This window comes from Cimex lectularius, unplaced genomic scaffold (genome assembly GCF_000648675.2).
Source record: "Cimex lectularius strain Harlan isolate CLEC.00 unplaced genomic scaffold, Clec_2.1 scaffold22, whole genome shotgun sequence".
NCBI classification, from domain to species: Eukaryota; Metazoa; Arthropoda; class Insecta; order Hemiptera; family Cimicidae; genus Cimex; species Cimex lectularius.
In genome coordinates, this window is record NW_019392657.1 from 2,466,399 (window position 1) to 2,484,709 (window position 18,311).

Genomic DNA, 18,311 nt, shown 5'->3' on the forward strand with positions numbered 1-18,311 from the left:
GACACACGTGGTGTTTATTTGAGCTGTTCGTACCCCACTTTCTTGAAGGGTTGTTTGTTTGTCAGTCTTCTAATTTACTTTTAAGATGCAAAAAATAGACGTGGAGAAAAAAAATTGTAATGCGGCATTTTATTTTATTATGTAACTCGTCAAAACTGCCCATTTACATACTGGTAAAGTTAAAACATTCTTCAGGGTGTTTCCTCATCTCTGAAAACAAATTCTTAAAATGCCCTCTTTCGCTTCTCTTCTCGACAATTGGATGAACCCACATTCTTTTGTGTTTTTTCTCCATTCTCTTCTTCTAACGATAGTACAACAGAGACACCAGAAGAATCTCTTCATCCATGGGAACTCCATGGGGAATGGGCCAATGCCAGTTCAATAAGATTAATAAATAATATAATTTTAGCTAATTCTCAACTTCCTGACACCTAGAGCTTTACATATTGATACTTAACCACTACTAAAAATGGGGGAAAAATCTAAGTATTTACAGATTGTACGGTGCTGTACAGTAACACAGCCGTTTTTAAAACGAACTCACCTTCCTCCAGTGCCTCTTTTAACTTTACAACTACTTGAAAGTACATCACCCTATAATTAAATGATTTCTACAGCTTTACGGGTACAAAGTATGCGTATGACTGTCGGGGATACATGGTAGTAACTAGTTTAATAAAGATTTTGTTTTGAACATTATCTGGAGGAGGAAGGGGGGTAAACGCTTCGGTCAAAACCGCTCCGTGTGTCAGCGCCCAAAAAGCGTGATGGAGGAATGTCGAGTACTCCGCTAAAAGAGTGATGGCATGTAAATATGAAAACATGTATTTAATAATGAATGAACTGCGGGCGCATGGTGCTGAATTGGCCTAGAAACCTCGGTGGCGGACGGATGTGATTGAGGTCTGACCTCTCCGGACTGCCAACACCCGAGTATCAAAAAATACTATTAACTGATTTTGATCATCATTCGAATGATTCCAGTGCCTAAAAACATTACCTTCCACCATCTTAGCGTCAAATTAGTCCTAAAATAGGCAAAATCCTAGAAAACCCCAGACCGCAACCTTATTCCTGACGACCGGTTTGGGTTCTCATTCCACTGTTCTGTAGTGCCATCGCAGTGCCTCATTGCTACCGCTCTTGCAAAAGCAGTGCTACTCAGATGTATTTCTAGATTTGAAGCAAGCCTTCGATCGATGGCACTATGGCTCCTCTGGAAGCTTAAGAGATTCCTCTTTTTATCTACTTCCTCGTGCACCTACGTATCCGATAGATCCGTTCAAGTAATCATTGGCGTTACAACCTCCAACGTATTCCAATCCTTATCCAAAATTCTCCGAACCAACGACAGTGCTCCTTTTCCAATCCAATACTTTTTCTTCAACCTAGATTCATAGTTTATCCCATATTTCGCTCCAACTCACAGAAAATACATCGTGGGAAATCTTCGTTACAATTATAAATTCTTCTTTAATTTCTTTATATGTAATTTAATGAACGTAGCGTTGTATTTAAGTGAGTTTACTTTGTCAATATTTTCACTTTTAAATAGCGCCTTTATCAAAAAAACATGAACGTATTAATAATGAAAAAAGGGTTTCTCAGATGTAGAAATTAGTCGTTATTTTTTCAACGTTACCAAATCAAAACCTTCAGGTAATAAAAAGGCCGTTTTTCGTGCATCAGGGAACTTGAGCGTTGTTGGTCTGTTTGCTGAATAAATCCCTTACTGGCATAATTTGAGAGAGAAAAGGTATTTTGGCACAGACCAGCATAATTCAAAAGCCTTTTATTGTGTAGCATTTAGAAGAGAGAGAGACGAATCTAAGAGCCTATTCACAACCGCTTTATTAATTATTTACGCAATCTTGAACATTAATCAAAATTTAAATAATTGCCGCTAATGAAACCGTCGGTCGTTTTGTAATTCCAAAGCTCTTTTAACTGCAATCCTTGTCTCAGTTTACATCAATAAATCTTAAGCGGTAGAAATAAGTAAACAAAAATTATATAAAGATGTGAAAACGATCAATTGAAAATGATTCGAAAACTAGTTAATTATCTTTACAGGTTTGTCACTGACCGTACCGAATCAAAACACGCGAGAGTAGACGGACCCAGTAGAGCGTTTAATGCCATTGCATGTATTTTTTCTGGTTCATTTTATATTCCTTGACCTAATTACAAATTCAATAACTGATATTTGATACCTTTTTATATATCTTAATATTCCTTTTTGATAATATAATTTTGAAAATATGTGCTAATTTAAACAAAATTTTTCGTTCGCTTTGACCTTTTTTAAGTCGTTATGAGTTGAGTATTAAAATAATATATTTTCTTTTATAACACAAAAATTAGGGCGGATTTTTTTTGTTTAAAAATATAAGAACCATATTTGAAGTCCAGAGTTTCTATGTAACTGTAAGTCCGTTCATTTGTCGGTTACTTAGGTCAAACTAGACTTTTACACGTCGGGCCTTGACCCTCGGACTGAAAGTTCGTCGCTTTGTGAAAAAAGTCTAATGAACTTCCGTGGCACGGCGGTTAATCGAAGCGGTGTAGATCCAGGGTGCGATAAACGTTTCTTAAGTCAGGCGACATAACATTCAGTATGAAAGTAGACCTCAAATGGACCGAATGCGTATTAACTCCTCGTTGCTCAGGTGGTTGAAAATAGATCTTTCTAATATACCAAACATCAATGTTCGGCCGCCCACGGCAGTTGAAGGTAATCAGACCATTTATAATACTCTTCCATTTCTAAAATTGGATCGATATAAATTTTTTTACAGTTTTTAAGAATAATGAAGTCATTTTATTTAATAATATTTGTCAAGTCAATACACAATGTATATTGAGTTTTTCTCCGAACCACATCCGACAATATAAAACATAACTTCAATTAATTCATGGAAGGAATTGCCACAATTTTTATTATATGTTGAATTCAATAATAACCTATGTATTTAAGATATGTTAAAAGTGTTGCACTATTTTTTTAATTAGTAAGCTGTTTTAGTAATCAAAGGCGTTTTCATCCGAACGTGATAATTTAGAAAAACTTTCTTTTTAGTGCGAACTGTAACATCCCAATAAAAAAACTACACGTCTTCCTTAAAAGGGTTGAATCTCATGAAACACAACACCCGGAATATTTTCAAAGATGTGAATGCGGGGAAGGATTGTGAATGTTGGATCTTGGAATGTTAATTTTATACATCATAAAATTGTCATTCATTAATTATATTAAAATAAATATTATATTGAAGTGTGTGGTGATTAGTGACCGTTAATCGATAATTATTCAGAAATCGTGAGATGCGGTCTGGTGTGATGTAGGTTTCAGAAAAACATTTTCTTTATCGTGCCAACGTTTCGAACTTTATTGAGATCATCTTCAGGGCCTGGGATTGTGTTTATACTCTATTCCGACTTCCTTCCCCACCCTTTCAAAATCCAACGTATGTAAACATAAAACAGCAAAATCTTACTGGCACTCTCAACACGACACGCAAGAATGGCAAAATTACACAGAAGACAAACACTTTGAGGGAGTAGAAATATTTTGATTGATTATAAAACATATATTTTGCATTGCATAAATCCACTTTTCCAAATCCTAAATGTATTTGTTAAATGTAAACAATGTTTATAAAACGCAGGCTTTGCAGATGATCTCAATAAAGATCGAAACGTTGGCACGATAAAGAAAATGTTTTTCTGAAACCTACATCACACCAGACCGCATCTCACGATTTCTGAATAATTATATTGAATAGGCAAAAAGAGGCAACACTTAATATTTTTAATTATCGCTTAGACAACAACAAGATACGGATTCGGCTAGAATCATAGCATTGTTGGAGAAAGGAATATGTCAAGCGTAACCACAACCAGGGTGGTTAATATTACCAGAATAACTGGCCGAAGAGTTTTCCATAGCTACCAAGACTTAAAGAATGCATGGATCAAGTCACCATTGTGTCACATCTCAGATGATTGTTTTATTGCTTCGAATGTACTCCGTAATCGACATTCTACCGATGTTGAAATCAAGCTACGACTTCAGCAAGTTAGAAATGTTTAATGTCAATTTACGTAAAGTAAGTGAAGACTTTTGGAAGCTGGAATACATGCGAGAAGACCTGCCACTGGTTCAATACTAAGGCACAGAAAATCTCGGTTAAGTTTCTCAAGAAATCACTTCAACTGGTTTGAGATTGACCAATTAATTGATCTTCTTTTTGGATGAGTCACGGTTTTGTTTGAGTCTTCTGACAACCGAGACAGGGTTTGGAGAAGAACAGGACATATCACCACATTTTCACCCCGGAGAAGATATGGAGATGGTGGTGGTGTTATGTTTTGGGCAGGCGTATGAAAGGTCGCATAAATTTGATCTTCGGGGGTATCCCAACAGTTGCGTGATGAATTGAAAATGCGTTATAAGAAGAATTTATTCCTTTTATGCCACTGATTGTGAACGATTTTAGTTTTATGCATGACAATGCAAGGTTGACGAATTGCCGAAGAAGGTAAAAAGTCATTTAAAAAAAGATTATAGTTCGTGGTCCGATTGACCTTGAAATAACTTTTTCAATTAATTAATCTTTATGTAAGGTATCCTGTAAAGTAAGAAGTTGTCCGAGTGGATCAAAGTCTCGATAGCTCAAGTGGTAGAGCAGTGGCGTATAAGCCGAAGTTTGTGGGTTCGAATCCCGCTTGTGAACTAACTTTTCATCTCAACCAATACCTTACATAAAGATTAATTAATTGAAAAAAGTTATTTGGTCAATCGGACCACGAACTCTAATGGATTATTGAAAAGGTTTATATCAGAAATAGTTTCTTTGAAAACTTAGTGCTCTGTAAAAATAGAAAAATCGTTAAACTTGACCGTTATATAATAAAAAGTAATAACTTTTTGATGATCTTTGATGTCTTACTATCAGAGAATCTAATAGTTTTTTTCTTGAAGTTGCTATCCTCCATTTGTCAATAGTCTGCCCAAGTTTTATTTTTTAACCCGCTGAAAAACACAAGTCGGCAAAAGGAAGAACTTCATAGAAATTATAAATGATGGGGTGAGTGTGAAGTTCAATCCTTTTTAAAAAAGATGGTTCCTACTTACATTAAGTTGTTTCGCAACAATCCGGATTTCTAGCCTTTTAACTCATCGTCAGGTTGAAGGGTTTCCACAAACACGTCTCTCGACATGAATTGCAGAAGTGAACCCCGCTGACACCCCCTGATGGTAGATCATTTTAAATATGTATATAAATAATATTAAACGTCCAAATAATTAAACTAATTATTCTAATAATTATTATGTTTTATAATAATTTAATAATATTAAGGTATTATTCTAATTATTTCATTTTTTATTTTTATTTATTTATAATTTATTTTTTATTTTTTTATCTTTAATCACTAAGTTACAATTAATTTCTTACAGTATTTACTATTACAATTGTTGTTTGAGTTATAATTCCCGCTTTTCGCATGTTCAAATTGAGCGCCATTAAAAACCCAGCTCCTCATTGGTACGTCGCGTTGGCGGGGGTATCAGCGGGTTCACTTCTGCAATTCATGACGATGAGCTAAATGGCTCGAAATCCGGATTGTTGCGAAACAACTAATGTTAGTAGGAACCATCTTTTTTAAAAGGATTGAACTCCACACTCACCCCATCATATATAAGGTAAAAAGTAGTCAATTAATGCCAGAGAATTTGGAAGAATTAAGAATAGCGATGTTGGAGGAGTATGCTAATATTCCACAGCACTACATCTAAAACCTCATAAATTCGATGCCACGTCGAATGCAAGAAGTAATCAACGCAAGAGGATGAAAGACTCCGAACTGAACTATTATATTCATTGATTCAGTTTAATAAATTATTTAATTGTTTTGCTTTGGATGTCTCTAAAAAACGATGAACTGTGCCCTATTTAAATTTTAACAAATATCTTATTAACCTAAAACCTGACTGCGAAAAGAGGAAGATAGAAACCAAAAGGACCAAACCTTTGTACTATTATTTTAGAAAATTGTGTCTCTTCTCATCCTCATCTTTCATTCTAAATAAAGGAGGGGTTATAATTTTACTTTATATATATTCTCTTTGTGAAAACAAATTAAGATTATATATATATATATAATCTTAATTTGTTTTCTCAAAGGAAACCCAGTATACAATCTCATTATGTGGACGGATTATTACGAATCCAAGGCGAGTGCGAAGCGCAAATTTGGTCGAATAAGAAAACCAAAAGTACGAATTTCTTCAGTCCAGGCGCTTGAATAGATTAAAACATGCATGATAGATCGGTCGTGCGGGTTTAACATCTTAAGGCGCCGTTTTTCTTGAATCTAACTTAAAAAGGACTAGGTTGGCAGGTCGCGGATTTGGACCAAACTTTTTTAGTGAATCTACTCCAAAATATCGGGCACGTACTGGCCACTTCTTGTAAATAAGTCCGGCTTTCGCCAAAATAAATGTTTGAAAGTTGAAATTTTCCAACTTTTTAAAATATTTTCATTTTGCCTTTCTACTTTCTCAAATGAACTATGTGAATATAATAATTTTGCAGTAGTTCTTATGTACATTGAAATAAAATTATAGTGACAGCTATCGAAGTTTGTAAATAAACAAAAAAATTTAAAAATAAAATCATTTTCAACTAAAGTGATCATAATTTTTTTCCAAAACTAATATGGGAATTCGTTTTAGCACCTTTAGAGACCTCTAAATATATATATTTTTAAATTTAAATTTTAAAGATTTTTGTTCTCTTTTATTTTTTTGATATTGATTGATAATTTCTACGATCCTGACTGAAATCCCTACTGCACGCTCTAGCACCTTTGTCCAAACTACTGGACAGATTTTCATGGTTGACAATTCGTTTAAAATAAATTGCCAAATGTATTTTATAACTGTATCAAACATTAAAATCGGAATATTATTTCGTGTTAAAAAACGAGGTTATTTCTGACAAATAATTTTGCTATTTTTTATATTTTCTTATAGAAATTTTGATATATATTTTAATGATACATTCGCCATTAAAAAGCTACGTTACACTTCCTTGAATAGGTCTGTGATGTCAAAATGCTTTATCCGATTTTGAAATATAGCAATTTCAACCAGATATTCCAATAACGACTTCTTAGAAATCAGAAGTTGTCCTTATGTGCCACAAATTTAGGACGGTTTTATTTTTATGCATGACAATGTCAAGCCCTTACCTTTGGTTACTACTTGGGTCAGGCTTCAATTCAACGTTCGGAGTGGCCAACATGTAATCCCGATTAAACCTTATCGAAAATGTGTGAGACAATATGCCAGAGAGAGTAAAAAGTTGCCAAAGAATTAGCAGGAATTAAAAATGTCGCTGTTAGAAGAGTATGAAAATATTCCTAAGTCTACATTCAAAACTTCATAAAATCGATGCCACGTTGAATGGAAGCGGTGATCAACACAAGAGGAGGAAATACTCCGTACTAAATTGAATACTATCTTCATTGTTTCCATTGCGACATTTTTGGTAAAATCGTTTTACTCAGTTTAATTTTTTATATATCTATTTTTTTAAATTTAGCTATACCTTATATTTTTCTTTAAAATATCCAGTAAACAAAAAAACAAAACAATTATAATGATTAAAAAACCACGATGGCCACTTTTTTGCCTATCAGTTCAGATTGGATGAGCCATTCCTGTATCCATATGCAGAACGGGTAGCGTATTGTATTAGCGTCCTAATATTTCCAAGTTCTCTCTATACTTTGATTGTAAAAAATATAAAACTATATTAAAAATACAATAATTCTTCGTATTGCGATGTATATTTATAATCAAGACCTTACCTAAAAGTTAAGGCACAATTACGCAGAAACCAAACACTTTGAGCTCTGAAGATGATCTCAATAAAGATCGAAACGTTGGCACGAAACCTACGTCACACCAGACCGCATTTCATGATTTCTGAATAATTTTAGGAGAGACTTTCTTGGATGGGTCATTTGCCTGCTTCTTTACTATGGTCCTCTTTGGTGATACTTTTTTGTGGAAGTCTGAAGTCTCTCAGAAGGGTTCCTTACATAAGGGTGTTGTAGTTGACTATACATAATCTTTCATAATGTTTATAAACTGATCTAAAATTTAATACGATAATGGACACATCGAGTTGAAAAGTTTCAATTAATTTCTCCAAAATGATTAAAAGAATATACATAAATATACATAGAATATGAATATAAATAAACTGGCACGATTGATGGCAATTTTTTTAAATAGCGCATTTATCAACCTCCAATGCACTGAGGGCTGATACTGTACTCGTAATTATGCATAATATTTAAAGATGAGGAAACTCTCCCATTTCTCTTAAAAATCTCTAAAGGACCAAACAACCCTCTATTATGCCCAAGGACTGTGCTTATGTCGGGAGCCATGCCTACTTGCTCTCTTTAAGGGATCAAGACGTAGTACTCCTCGGGTAAGTGTGACACAATACTGGGCGAACGCTGCGACTGGCATTGAGCCGCACCGCGGAGGCAAAGCGAGAGAAGTACATGGTTATTCGTGACCTGCTCGAGAGCGGTGCCAGAAGCCATATTTTGCCGCCAAAGGCATTGTGATCGGAGAGCACCAAGAGAGCGCTCCGTGACCTCAGAGAATCAAACCTCACGAGGGTGCAGCCACTGATCACCATGCCACTGATCGCTCTGCGCTCTTCACTGACTATTGCGTGCAGTCATATGGACATGGACAGATGCTTTATGCTACCTGTCAGACATGAGCCGCTCAGAGAGTTGCCGAGACTGCTACCGGACCGAGACTGACCCCGGCATGGAAAAAACACTACGAAGAGGACCAAGGATAGTGTAGAAGAGAAGAGCTCGGAGCCTGGACATCGAGGACCCAGGTGATATCATCGACGGTGAAGCGACCTCCCTGGGAATCCGCGCAGGTAATAATTCTGAGATAGAAAAAAAAAGTGGTGCTGGCACGGAATCGCTTTATCATATACTCTGGATTTTCCCGGAGAATCACAATAAAATCATAAGGATAACTTTCAAGTCCTCATCACCGGCCTCCGCGCTTCGGGGTGTCAGGTCCAGGCGATATCCCTATAACTATATAATAACCATTATAACCCTACCTGATGAAACCGGCTCAGGCCGGTTGTTTGGCCACAGACGAGAACGTTGCTATGGCTTATGAGTTGCGTTGTAACCCCGCGAACGGTAAAATTGCGAACTACAGGGTATTACAAGACCCCCTCATGGTGATATACCAGAAGCCATATTTTAAGGTGAAAGCTGTCGTCATGGTGGGTAGGGGCTGTATGCCTGAGCGCGGGTTTGTGCGGAGGAAAGTTAGGACCGGGGATCTACATCTTGGATTGTAAGGGTATCGGTTTATCTCGGAAAGAGCTTATTTAGTTAATTGAAAAAACCCGTATTTATTTAATTTTCTGGCTGGTGATTTTTCTTTATTCATCTTTACTCATAATTTTTTCATTTATTTGTTAAGTTGGGAAATGGAGTTCTTCTTGCTTTTTTCAACCGCCACAATTGCCGTTTCTACAGTGAACATTACCGCAGTATTAAACTCGTTTTCTGGTAGATCAGTAGTGACGAGCACACTGGAGTAGGACAGGGCCTTGCTCAACATGGATCGGTTTGAGTTCTGATTGCTCAATTCTGAAGTATCTGTCAGTAATGAAGGATTCAATCAGTTTTGAGTAATTTGCTGGAGTGGATTGTATGTGAGACCTTCATGCCAGATTTTATGGAATGTTTAGGCTACATATAGGAAAACTGTCGAGCATAATTGTTTTTTCTTCGCAGATGATATTTGCGACCATATTTGGTACTCTTAGTTGAACTAAGACAGTTTGACTCAGGATTGTCATCATGACTATTTTATATGATATAATGTTATCATTATAATTACAAATGTAATAGTTCGTAACATTAGTAATACAAACTATTCTCTTAATTTTTTTCTATTGTTGGGCTCTTCCATAAATTCGATTATCGATTTTATTTGAAATATCTTCAGCGATAAATGAATCTTAAGGGTTGAAAATAAATTTGATGCTGACGAAGAATTTCGCGACCACACATAAAGTTCAGTCATGCGTCGTGTCTCTGAAAAAGGGCGGGGGTTGTAAGAGCGAAAGCTCAATTCTAGCTGGCAGCCAGTCCACATTTGGTATTCCTTAGCATCACGTTTCTGTCCAATTAACCAATCGGGCAAAGACGCACAACAAAAAATAACATGGGAGAAACAACAGGTAGAAACGTTTTTCAAAAAAGAAAAAAGTTCTGAATCTGAATGATATATTGTGACATTTGACCTAGCAATTTATACTTTTTCTCAACGAAAACACGACAAATTGAAATTTGAAATAAACAAATTTTCACACAAAAACAATTTATTGCTAATAAAAATAAATTATCCACTGTGATGTACAAATTTAATATTACTTTCATTTTGAAAAACACCAAGATTTATTGCTTTAATTTTTATTCAGTTATATAGTGTATAATATAATACATAGTATTTGAAATATGATTTGAATAAAAACAAGAAATATTAATTTGTATGGAAAATATTTTTAATATACCTTTACTTTAAAAATACTCAATTTTTACATGTTGGAATTCAGAGAATAATCACATTTTATTAACTTAAATGCATGCATACAATTTAATAATACATATCTTGGTTTTCACGTTTTATTATCAGGCTGCTAATTAACGGTCTAGTTCCACCAGGTGAAGAAAAACTTTAAATAATTAAATAACTGACTTGTGTTACATTAATGTATTTAATGTAATTTCTCATGTTACCGTTTCTGAGCTTGAATCCCGGCAAATTTTGAGAATTTGGGGAAGAAAATTTCAGAGGTCTGACGAAGGTGTGATGTTAAACCATTCTTTATGACAACAGTGTCTTTTATAATCCCTGGCTTACATAAAAAAGGCCGAATTATTTATAAACGTAAGGTTTAATTTTTTACATTTACAAATGATTTTGATGACTTTAAAATATTAAACAAAAGCAAACCTTAATTGTTTAGTTCCACTAGGTGAAGAAAAACTTTAAATAATTAAATAACTATTTTCGAATACATAATTTTTTATTGACATTTATTTATTACATAATTTAATGAATGTAATCAGACTTGTATGTTTGTATAGGGTGTTGTGTTTTTCTTAATTTATTGGAATGAATGTAATTTATTAGCGTGAAAGAAAGGGGTTATTTAACCCCGTCCAGACAAATATCGCGTACTCTGGGGGAGTGAATGTGATCTGTCTAATGTTTATATACTGTGTATACATTTTTTTCCTACTACTATAAAAAAATATTCTGCGTTCGATCGTGTCGGCCATATTTATTATACACAATTTCAATTTAATAAACTAAATTAATCTGTAAAATATATTAAATTTGTTTTGTATTATCATATTGAGTCTTTATATACTATATGCATTTATGTGATTCATTATCATCTTATGATAGCTGATAATTTAACAAGAAGATAAATGAAAAAATAATGAGAGGTCAACTAGGTCAATGTATTAATTCATTTAAAAGCTTTCGACTCGATCTACTTTTTCTGACCTTTTTTAATTTTAAATTAGGTGAATCACCTTTGATTAAACAGCCATTTGTTTAATGGAAGTGAACATCCATGGCCTAGATGATATAAAAATCCAGAGAGCTAAAACCCATCAGTCGTTCTGATTTGATTACATGTACATATTTTGCACGTTATACATATTATTTTTGCTTTCCTCCAGCACTTTTATTATTCTTTATCGATACTTTAAATTTGACAAAATATTGTAATTAATTATGGTCCATTGCAATTTAGAAAATCCTATATATTACGAGCCAATTTTTTTTATTTCTTATAATATAATATTTTTTATTGGCTAATAAGATTACTTCGTAGTCGAAAAAAGTGTCCGCTGTGGTCGAGCTTGGGGCGTAAGATTTTGTACTACAATGTTGAACAAAATTAACTTACCTCTTACCAAAAGTAGGTTTGATAATAAAAATAAGCCATTTAAGAAAATGTTTATTACCTAATTCTAAAAACACAATTATTGAGTAAAGAAGAAAATAAAATTCAAAAAGAAATAAAAATGCAAAAAAATCTATTTTTTCCCCTTTAATACCGAATATTTTTACCTCTGGCAAGTAGCACGAATCACTTCCGTTAAACGCCTCCGCATTCCTTGAAAAAGATTTGTGATAAAATCGTGGAAGAATTTTTACCATTCTTCAAGAAAAGCCGTTTCCAGGCGTTAGGTTCTGGGTTTCGCCATCGTATTCGTCGCTTAAGTAGGCCCCAAATGTGTTTGATCAGGTTCAAATCTGGACTTCGAGCTATCCATATCAAGCCTCAATTCCAACCTCATTCATGTAGTCATCCACAATCACTGACATTTTCCTGCATTAGCAAGAATCTCTCATCGATGTGGGGGGGCAAGTGGCACTACATGTCCTTCGATTATGTTTTGTATCTACCTCTGTGAAGTTACAGATCTTCCTTGCGTCAAAAGAAGTGCCACTCAAGAACATCAATGTCCCACCGTAGAGCGCCACCTGAAGAACGTACAGCATGGGGCGTACTTTTCGCCTGACCACCTCCGTGAGAAATTACGCCAATGAGAAGATTTGAGACTAACTCTCACCTTATCTGTAAAGAGAAATTGTCCCCAATCTTTCAATGTCCAATTCACATGTTCCCGTACGAATTGAAGCTTAGCCATTTTCTGAGATGTTGTAAGAAAAGGTACAAGATCTGGGTGGGTGTGCTGAGGTTATTTTCATTTGGTTATTTTCTTATTACAGTCTGGAGGAAATCGAATCATTTCGGTCTTTTCTTATCTCATTTCCCGTAAAGCTGCGGTTTCCTATTTTGTATTATTTCTTATATAAATATTTTATATATTTTTGTTATACATAGGTCGTTAAAAAGTCACGCCCCTCTTCTATCAAATGGTTTGTTCAACGTTAAAATCCTTTTTACCATTTTTGAATTATAGTCGTTTCAATCAGATATTCCGAAGATGACTTTTCTTAAAAATCGAAAAAATAGAGGGAAAAAATCTATAAATTTAAATTAAAAAAATTATATTTAGTGTTTCCTGGAGGTGCTAAAACGAATTATAATATTAGTTTTAGGAAAAAATCATGATCTATTTTAGTTGTAAACTTTGATAGCTTTTACTATAATTTTATTACAATCTACATAAAAAATACTGTAAAATTATATATTCGCATAGTTGATTTGACAGAGTAGAAAGGCGAAATAAAAATATTAAAATTACAATTATAACAATGGCACTGTCATTGCTGCAACTGCGGTTAGTGATTTGTGCTACAAACTAAATGAAAAAAATATAGTTACATAATTATGTTTTTTATGTTATTGTGTAAATTATTACATCTATACTACTTTCGAATCGATTATGAACGACAAATACATAACATAAAATAGAAGTGTACATTTACTGTTGATTTTGATTGAACACGTGTGGTTGCTTTGAGTGCGGTTACTTCACGAATATTCGTGCACTTTGAAATAGACAAGAAAAATGATAATAAGTCGAGCACGGCGAGCAGCGAATATTGTTGTTCGGCGAATAACCGAGCATCCATCCACACTAGTCGCGATTCGGCGAAACTTTGCTCGGTATTTGGCGGATCCCGCATGTCCGGAGCCGCCTTTAGATTAAAGATACAAAGAAAAACGGCGCTTTACGATGTTAAACCCGCACGACCGATCCGTCATGCAAGTTTTAATCTATTCAGGCGCCTTGTTAGAACTAATTTGTACTTTCTGATTTCTTTCATTCGGCCAAATTCGTGCTTCACACTCACATATTTTCTCACTTTCACGGATAAACATTAAATCATATATATGTATTTTGAGAGTGAATCCTTACAAATCCATCCAGATAAAGAGATTATATGCCAGTTTTCCTTTCCTTCTACGGACCAGCCCCGTTTGGTGTAAACAAATTAAAAAGGTAGTGCTGTGGAATGTTGCCATACTCCTCCAACAGCGCCTTTCTTAATTCTTACAAATTCTCTGGCAACACTGGGCGATATTTTACCATCTTTGACAAAAATTTTCAATACGGTTTAAGTCAATTTACATGCTGGCTAGTCCAAACATTGAATTGAAGCCCGACACAACTTCTGATAACACGTATTAAATACATCGCGTAGGTGTTAGGGAACCCACGATGAAGATCAAGTTTGGGCGACCTCCCATAGAAATGCCAGCCCAAACCGTTATACCACCACCTCCATAACGAGCTAATGGACCGATTTGCATGGTTGATAATTTGTAAATAAATTGTCATATGCATTATATGTATAACTCTTTCAAATTTTAAAATCAAACTATTATTTTTATTTAAAAACGAGGTAAATTTCTGTCAAATAATTTTTCTATTTTGCATATTTTCTTTTATGGATCTTTTATATACTTTGGTGGTATATACGTTGTTAAAAAGCTACGTTCCTCTTCTTTGAAATGATATGTTTGACTTTATAATTACTTTAGCTATTTTTAAATTATAACCGTTTAAAACTACTTAAAAATCGGAAAAATTTAGGACTCAAAAACTCTATAAATTTAAATTCAAATAAAAACTTATATTAAGAGATTATTAGAGGTGCTGAAACGAAATTTCTAATTAATTTTATGAAATTAATTATGCTTTGAGAGAATGAATTTGTAAAAATTCATCCATATATCCATAGATTGCATACGGGGTTTCCTTTCTTTTTATGGGGACCAGCATCTTTTTTTTAATCAACAAATTAATATATATATATATATAAAGTTAAATTATAACCCCCTTTATTTACAAAGAGAGAAGAAGATGGGAAGAGACACATTTATTTTAAAAATAATAGTACAGAGGTTCGGTCTTTTTGGCTTCTCTCATCCTCTTTTCGCAGCCAAACGACCCAAACGTATGGGTTAATAGTATATATATGGTATAATTCTTTTTATTAATTAAACCTATCTTTATTTTTCAATTTGTTCATACTTGCCCAGGTTTATTTTACATATTTCGCATATAATTATTGCCAAAACACTAAAATTGTCTATTTTTTTAGCTGAATATCGTTGACGAGTTTTTTCACCAATTTTTAACATGCAAAACGTAATTATCGACTGGGAGACTAACCTATTATTGACGTGTTTTTGACAGAGAAAGGAAGCAGTTATTGACACCATAACATAATATTCAACTATCAAACGAGTTTATTTTGAACAAAATATGTTTATTTATATCGTCTTTATTTATTGATTCAAAATTGTCACCCAATAGATTGTAAACACTTTTAAATTTATTACAGTTTATAATCTGTAACTAATTACTTCAAAATAGTCTGAGAAAGAATATTACCTAGGCAATTTATAAATTCGTAGGTTCACTTTGGTCCATTTTAATCGATTTTAAAGAATTAGGAAATAAAAATATTTGATTTTTCTTTCCCAAATGCTAGAGGCTTTGGCATTTCGGTAAATACGTTCTGTCGTTTGACTGATATCATCATCAGTTGGGAAAATAGTGTTTATTCTGTTACAAATGAAAAAAGAACTGTAGTAAGCACATAAACGAGTCCTATAAAATACCCAGTTATTGACAGACAAAATGTTGGAGCTTCAGCGACCTCGACGATAGTTACCAGATGTGGTTATGACATATTACCAAAATCACCAAAAAAAGTTTGGTCCGAATCCGTAACCCATCAACCAAGTCGTTCCATTGTAAGTTAGATACAAGAAAAACGGCGCTTTACGATGTTAAACCCGCACGACCGATCCATCATGCGAGTTTTAATCTATTCAAGCGCCTTGTTAAAGGAGAATTTTTTACTTACGGAATTCTTTCATTAGGCCAAATTCGTGCTTCGCACTCACATATTTTCTCAGCTTCACAGATAATCATTAAATCATGTATACGTTTTGGCGAGTGCATTCGTTAAAATTCATCCACATAATGAGATTAAATACCGGCTGTCCTTTCCTTTTTATTGGGACCAGCCTAATTTTTTGTAAACAAATAAAGGTATATAAAAAAAGTTAAATTATAACCCCCCCTCGTCATTTACAAAGAAGAAGAGAATGGAAGAGACACAATTTTTTTAAATAATAGTACAGAGGTATGGTCTTTTTGGCTTTTATCCTCTTCTTTTCGCATTCAAGTTTTCAGTATGGGTTAATTGGATATATGTGAAAATTTAAATAACCCACAATTCATAGTATTTTTTAGAGACATTCTAAACAAAAACATTAAACAATAAAATAAACTGAGTGAAACAATTTTACCAAAAATGTTTCTATGGAAACAATGAAAATAATATTCAATTCAGTACGGAGTATTTCCTCCCCTTGCGTTGATCACCGCTTGTATTCCACGTGGCATCGATTTTATGAGGTTTTAGATGTAGTGCTGTGGAATATTTGTATACTCCTACAACAGCGCCATTCTTAATTCGTGCAAATTTTCTTGCATCATTGGACGACTTTTTACTCTCTCTGACGACTCGTCTCAAAAAGGTCGGGACTTCATGCCCCACTCCAAACATTTAATTGAAACACTTTCTAAGTATTCACCAACGGTGTGAGTCTTGCATTGTCATGCATAAAAATAAAACCGTCGTTAATTATTAACACATATGAAACAACTTGCTCTGATTTTTAATTCATGCGCAGCTGTCGGGAAACCCTCATGACGACTAACTTTGTGCGTCTTACACAGATATGAGATTAAATCCAAGTTTTTACTATTTTCTGACCTGCTTTGCTAACGGAAAGTTTGTTAAAATATGCAAAACACAGTATTTTGTTGATTTACTTTTTTAAATTATACCAAATTAAAATATTCTGCGTCGTAGAACATTTTTGTTTTTATGTTAACCAACAAATTAATTAAGTAAAAATACACCAAAAATAATATTTTTTGAAATCTCTAAATAACAATTTACGCGCTCAAGTTCAAAATTAGATTTTGAAAAACGAAGTTAATTTCTCACTAATAATAGTATATTTTCTTATAAAAATATTTTAATATTTTAATGGTAAATTCGTCCTTAAAGCTACATTCCTTTTCTTTCAAATGGTCTGTTTGGCGTTAATATCCTTTTAGCCGTTTTTGAATTATGTTTCAATTAGATATTCCAATAACGACTTCTTAAAAATCAGTTGTTCATTAAATGCCACTAATTGAGGACGGTTTTATTTTTATGAAATAATATAATATATATATAATAATAATAATATAATAAATAATATATTTTTAAAAAAGAAAAAGAAATCGACAATTCCATCATTCAAAAAATTTATAGAAAAATTGAATTTTATTATTATGATATCCTTGCAAAGAAATTTGTTTCGAAGAAGAAAGTTATTACAAAATTGCATGATAAATCAGTTTAACATTGGAAAAATTATCATTTGATTTTATTATGTTTCTCTAGAAAACAAAAATAAGTCTAAAGTATAAATAATGACTAGTTTTGAAATAGAAAAATTGTTTACCCTAGTTATGGTTTTACTTGTTTTTTGTGTGCATATTATCAGTTGTAATTGAAAAAAAGAAAAGACAATGCCAAGCGTCATATCGTTGGTGACTACTCAATTCAATGTTTGCAGTGGCCACCATGAAGTCCTGACTTAAAACTATCGAAAACTTTTGACAAAAGTCATCAAAGAGGGTAAAAGGTCGTTCGATGATGCCAGAGAATTTGCAGGATTTACGAAAGGTTCAATGGAGGACTATGAAAATTGAATTGAATTTATGAATTTTTGAAATGGTAGGATATTCAAAAAATCATAAAATCGATGCCACGTCGAATGCAAGCAGTGATCAACGCAAGAGGAGGAAATATTCCGTATGATTTTATCCATTTCTTCATTGTTTCCATAGTGACATTTTTGGTAAAATTGTTTTACTCATTTTAATTTTTTAATTGTTTTACTACCATTATTCGTAAAATTTTCAAATTTAAGGTAAAAAATGGATAAATTTTTTTCATTCATATATTCATTCATTCCAAAATTTATATTTTGGGTGCTCTAGAGGTGCCAAACTAAATCTCATATTAGTCTCACGTAAAAAAATTGTGACAGAATCACTTGAAAAATATTTGGTTTTTTGTTGTTTACAATAAACATTAATAGATTTTACTATATTTTTATTGCGATCTAGATAAAAAAAATGCTGAAAATGATATTCAC

The 18,311-nt window shown here is 33.4% G+C and overlaps 1 protein-coding gene across 4 annotated transcripts in view; it reads left to right on the forward strand.

Annotated features, from left to right (window-relative positions):
- The window catches only part of LOC106664969 (band 7 protein AGAP004871), a 72,166-nt gene that overhangs the window by 15,342 nt on the left and 38,513 nt on the right, over positions 1-18,311 (forward strand). Inside the window, exon 1 of one of the 4 annotated variants that reach the window (XM_014391082.2) lies at positions 2,555-2,737. The exons of 2 other annotated variants lie outside the window; for them this stretch is intronic. In XM_014391082.2, the coding sequence (XP_014246568.1) occupies positions 2,638-2,737 (100 nt within the window). In that variant the 5' untranslated portion in view covers positions 2,555-2,637. Of the gene's footprint in view, positions 1-2,554; positions 2,738-10,237; positions 10,320-18,311 lie in introns of those variants that run through there. One more of the 4 variants, XM_014391088.2, reaches the window with a different exon arrangement.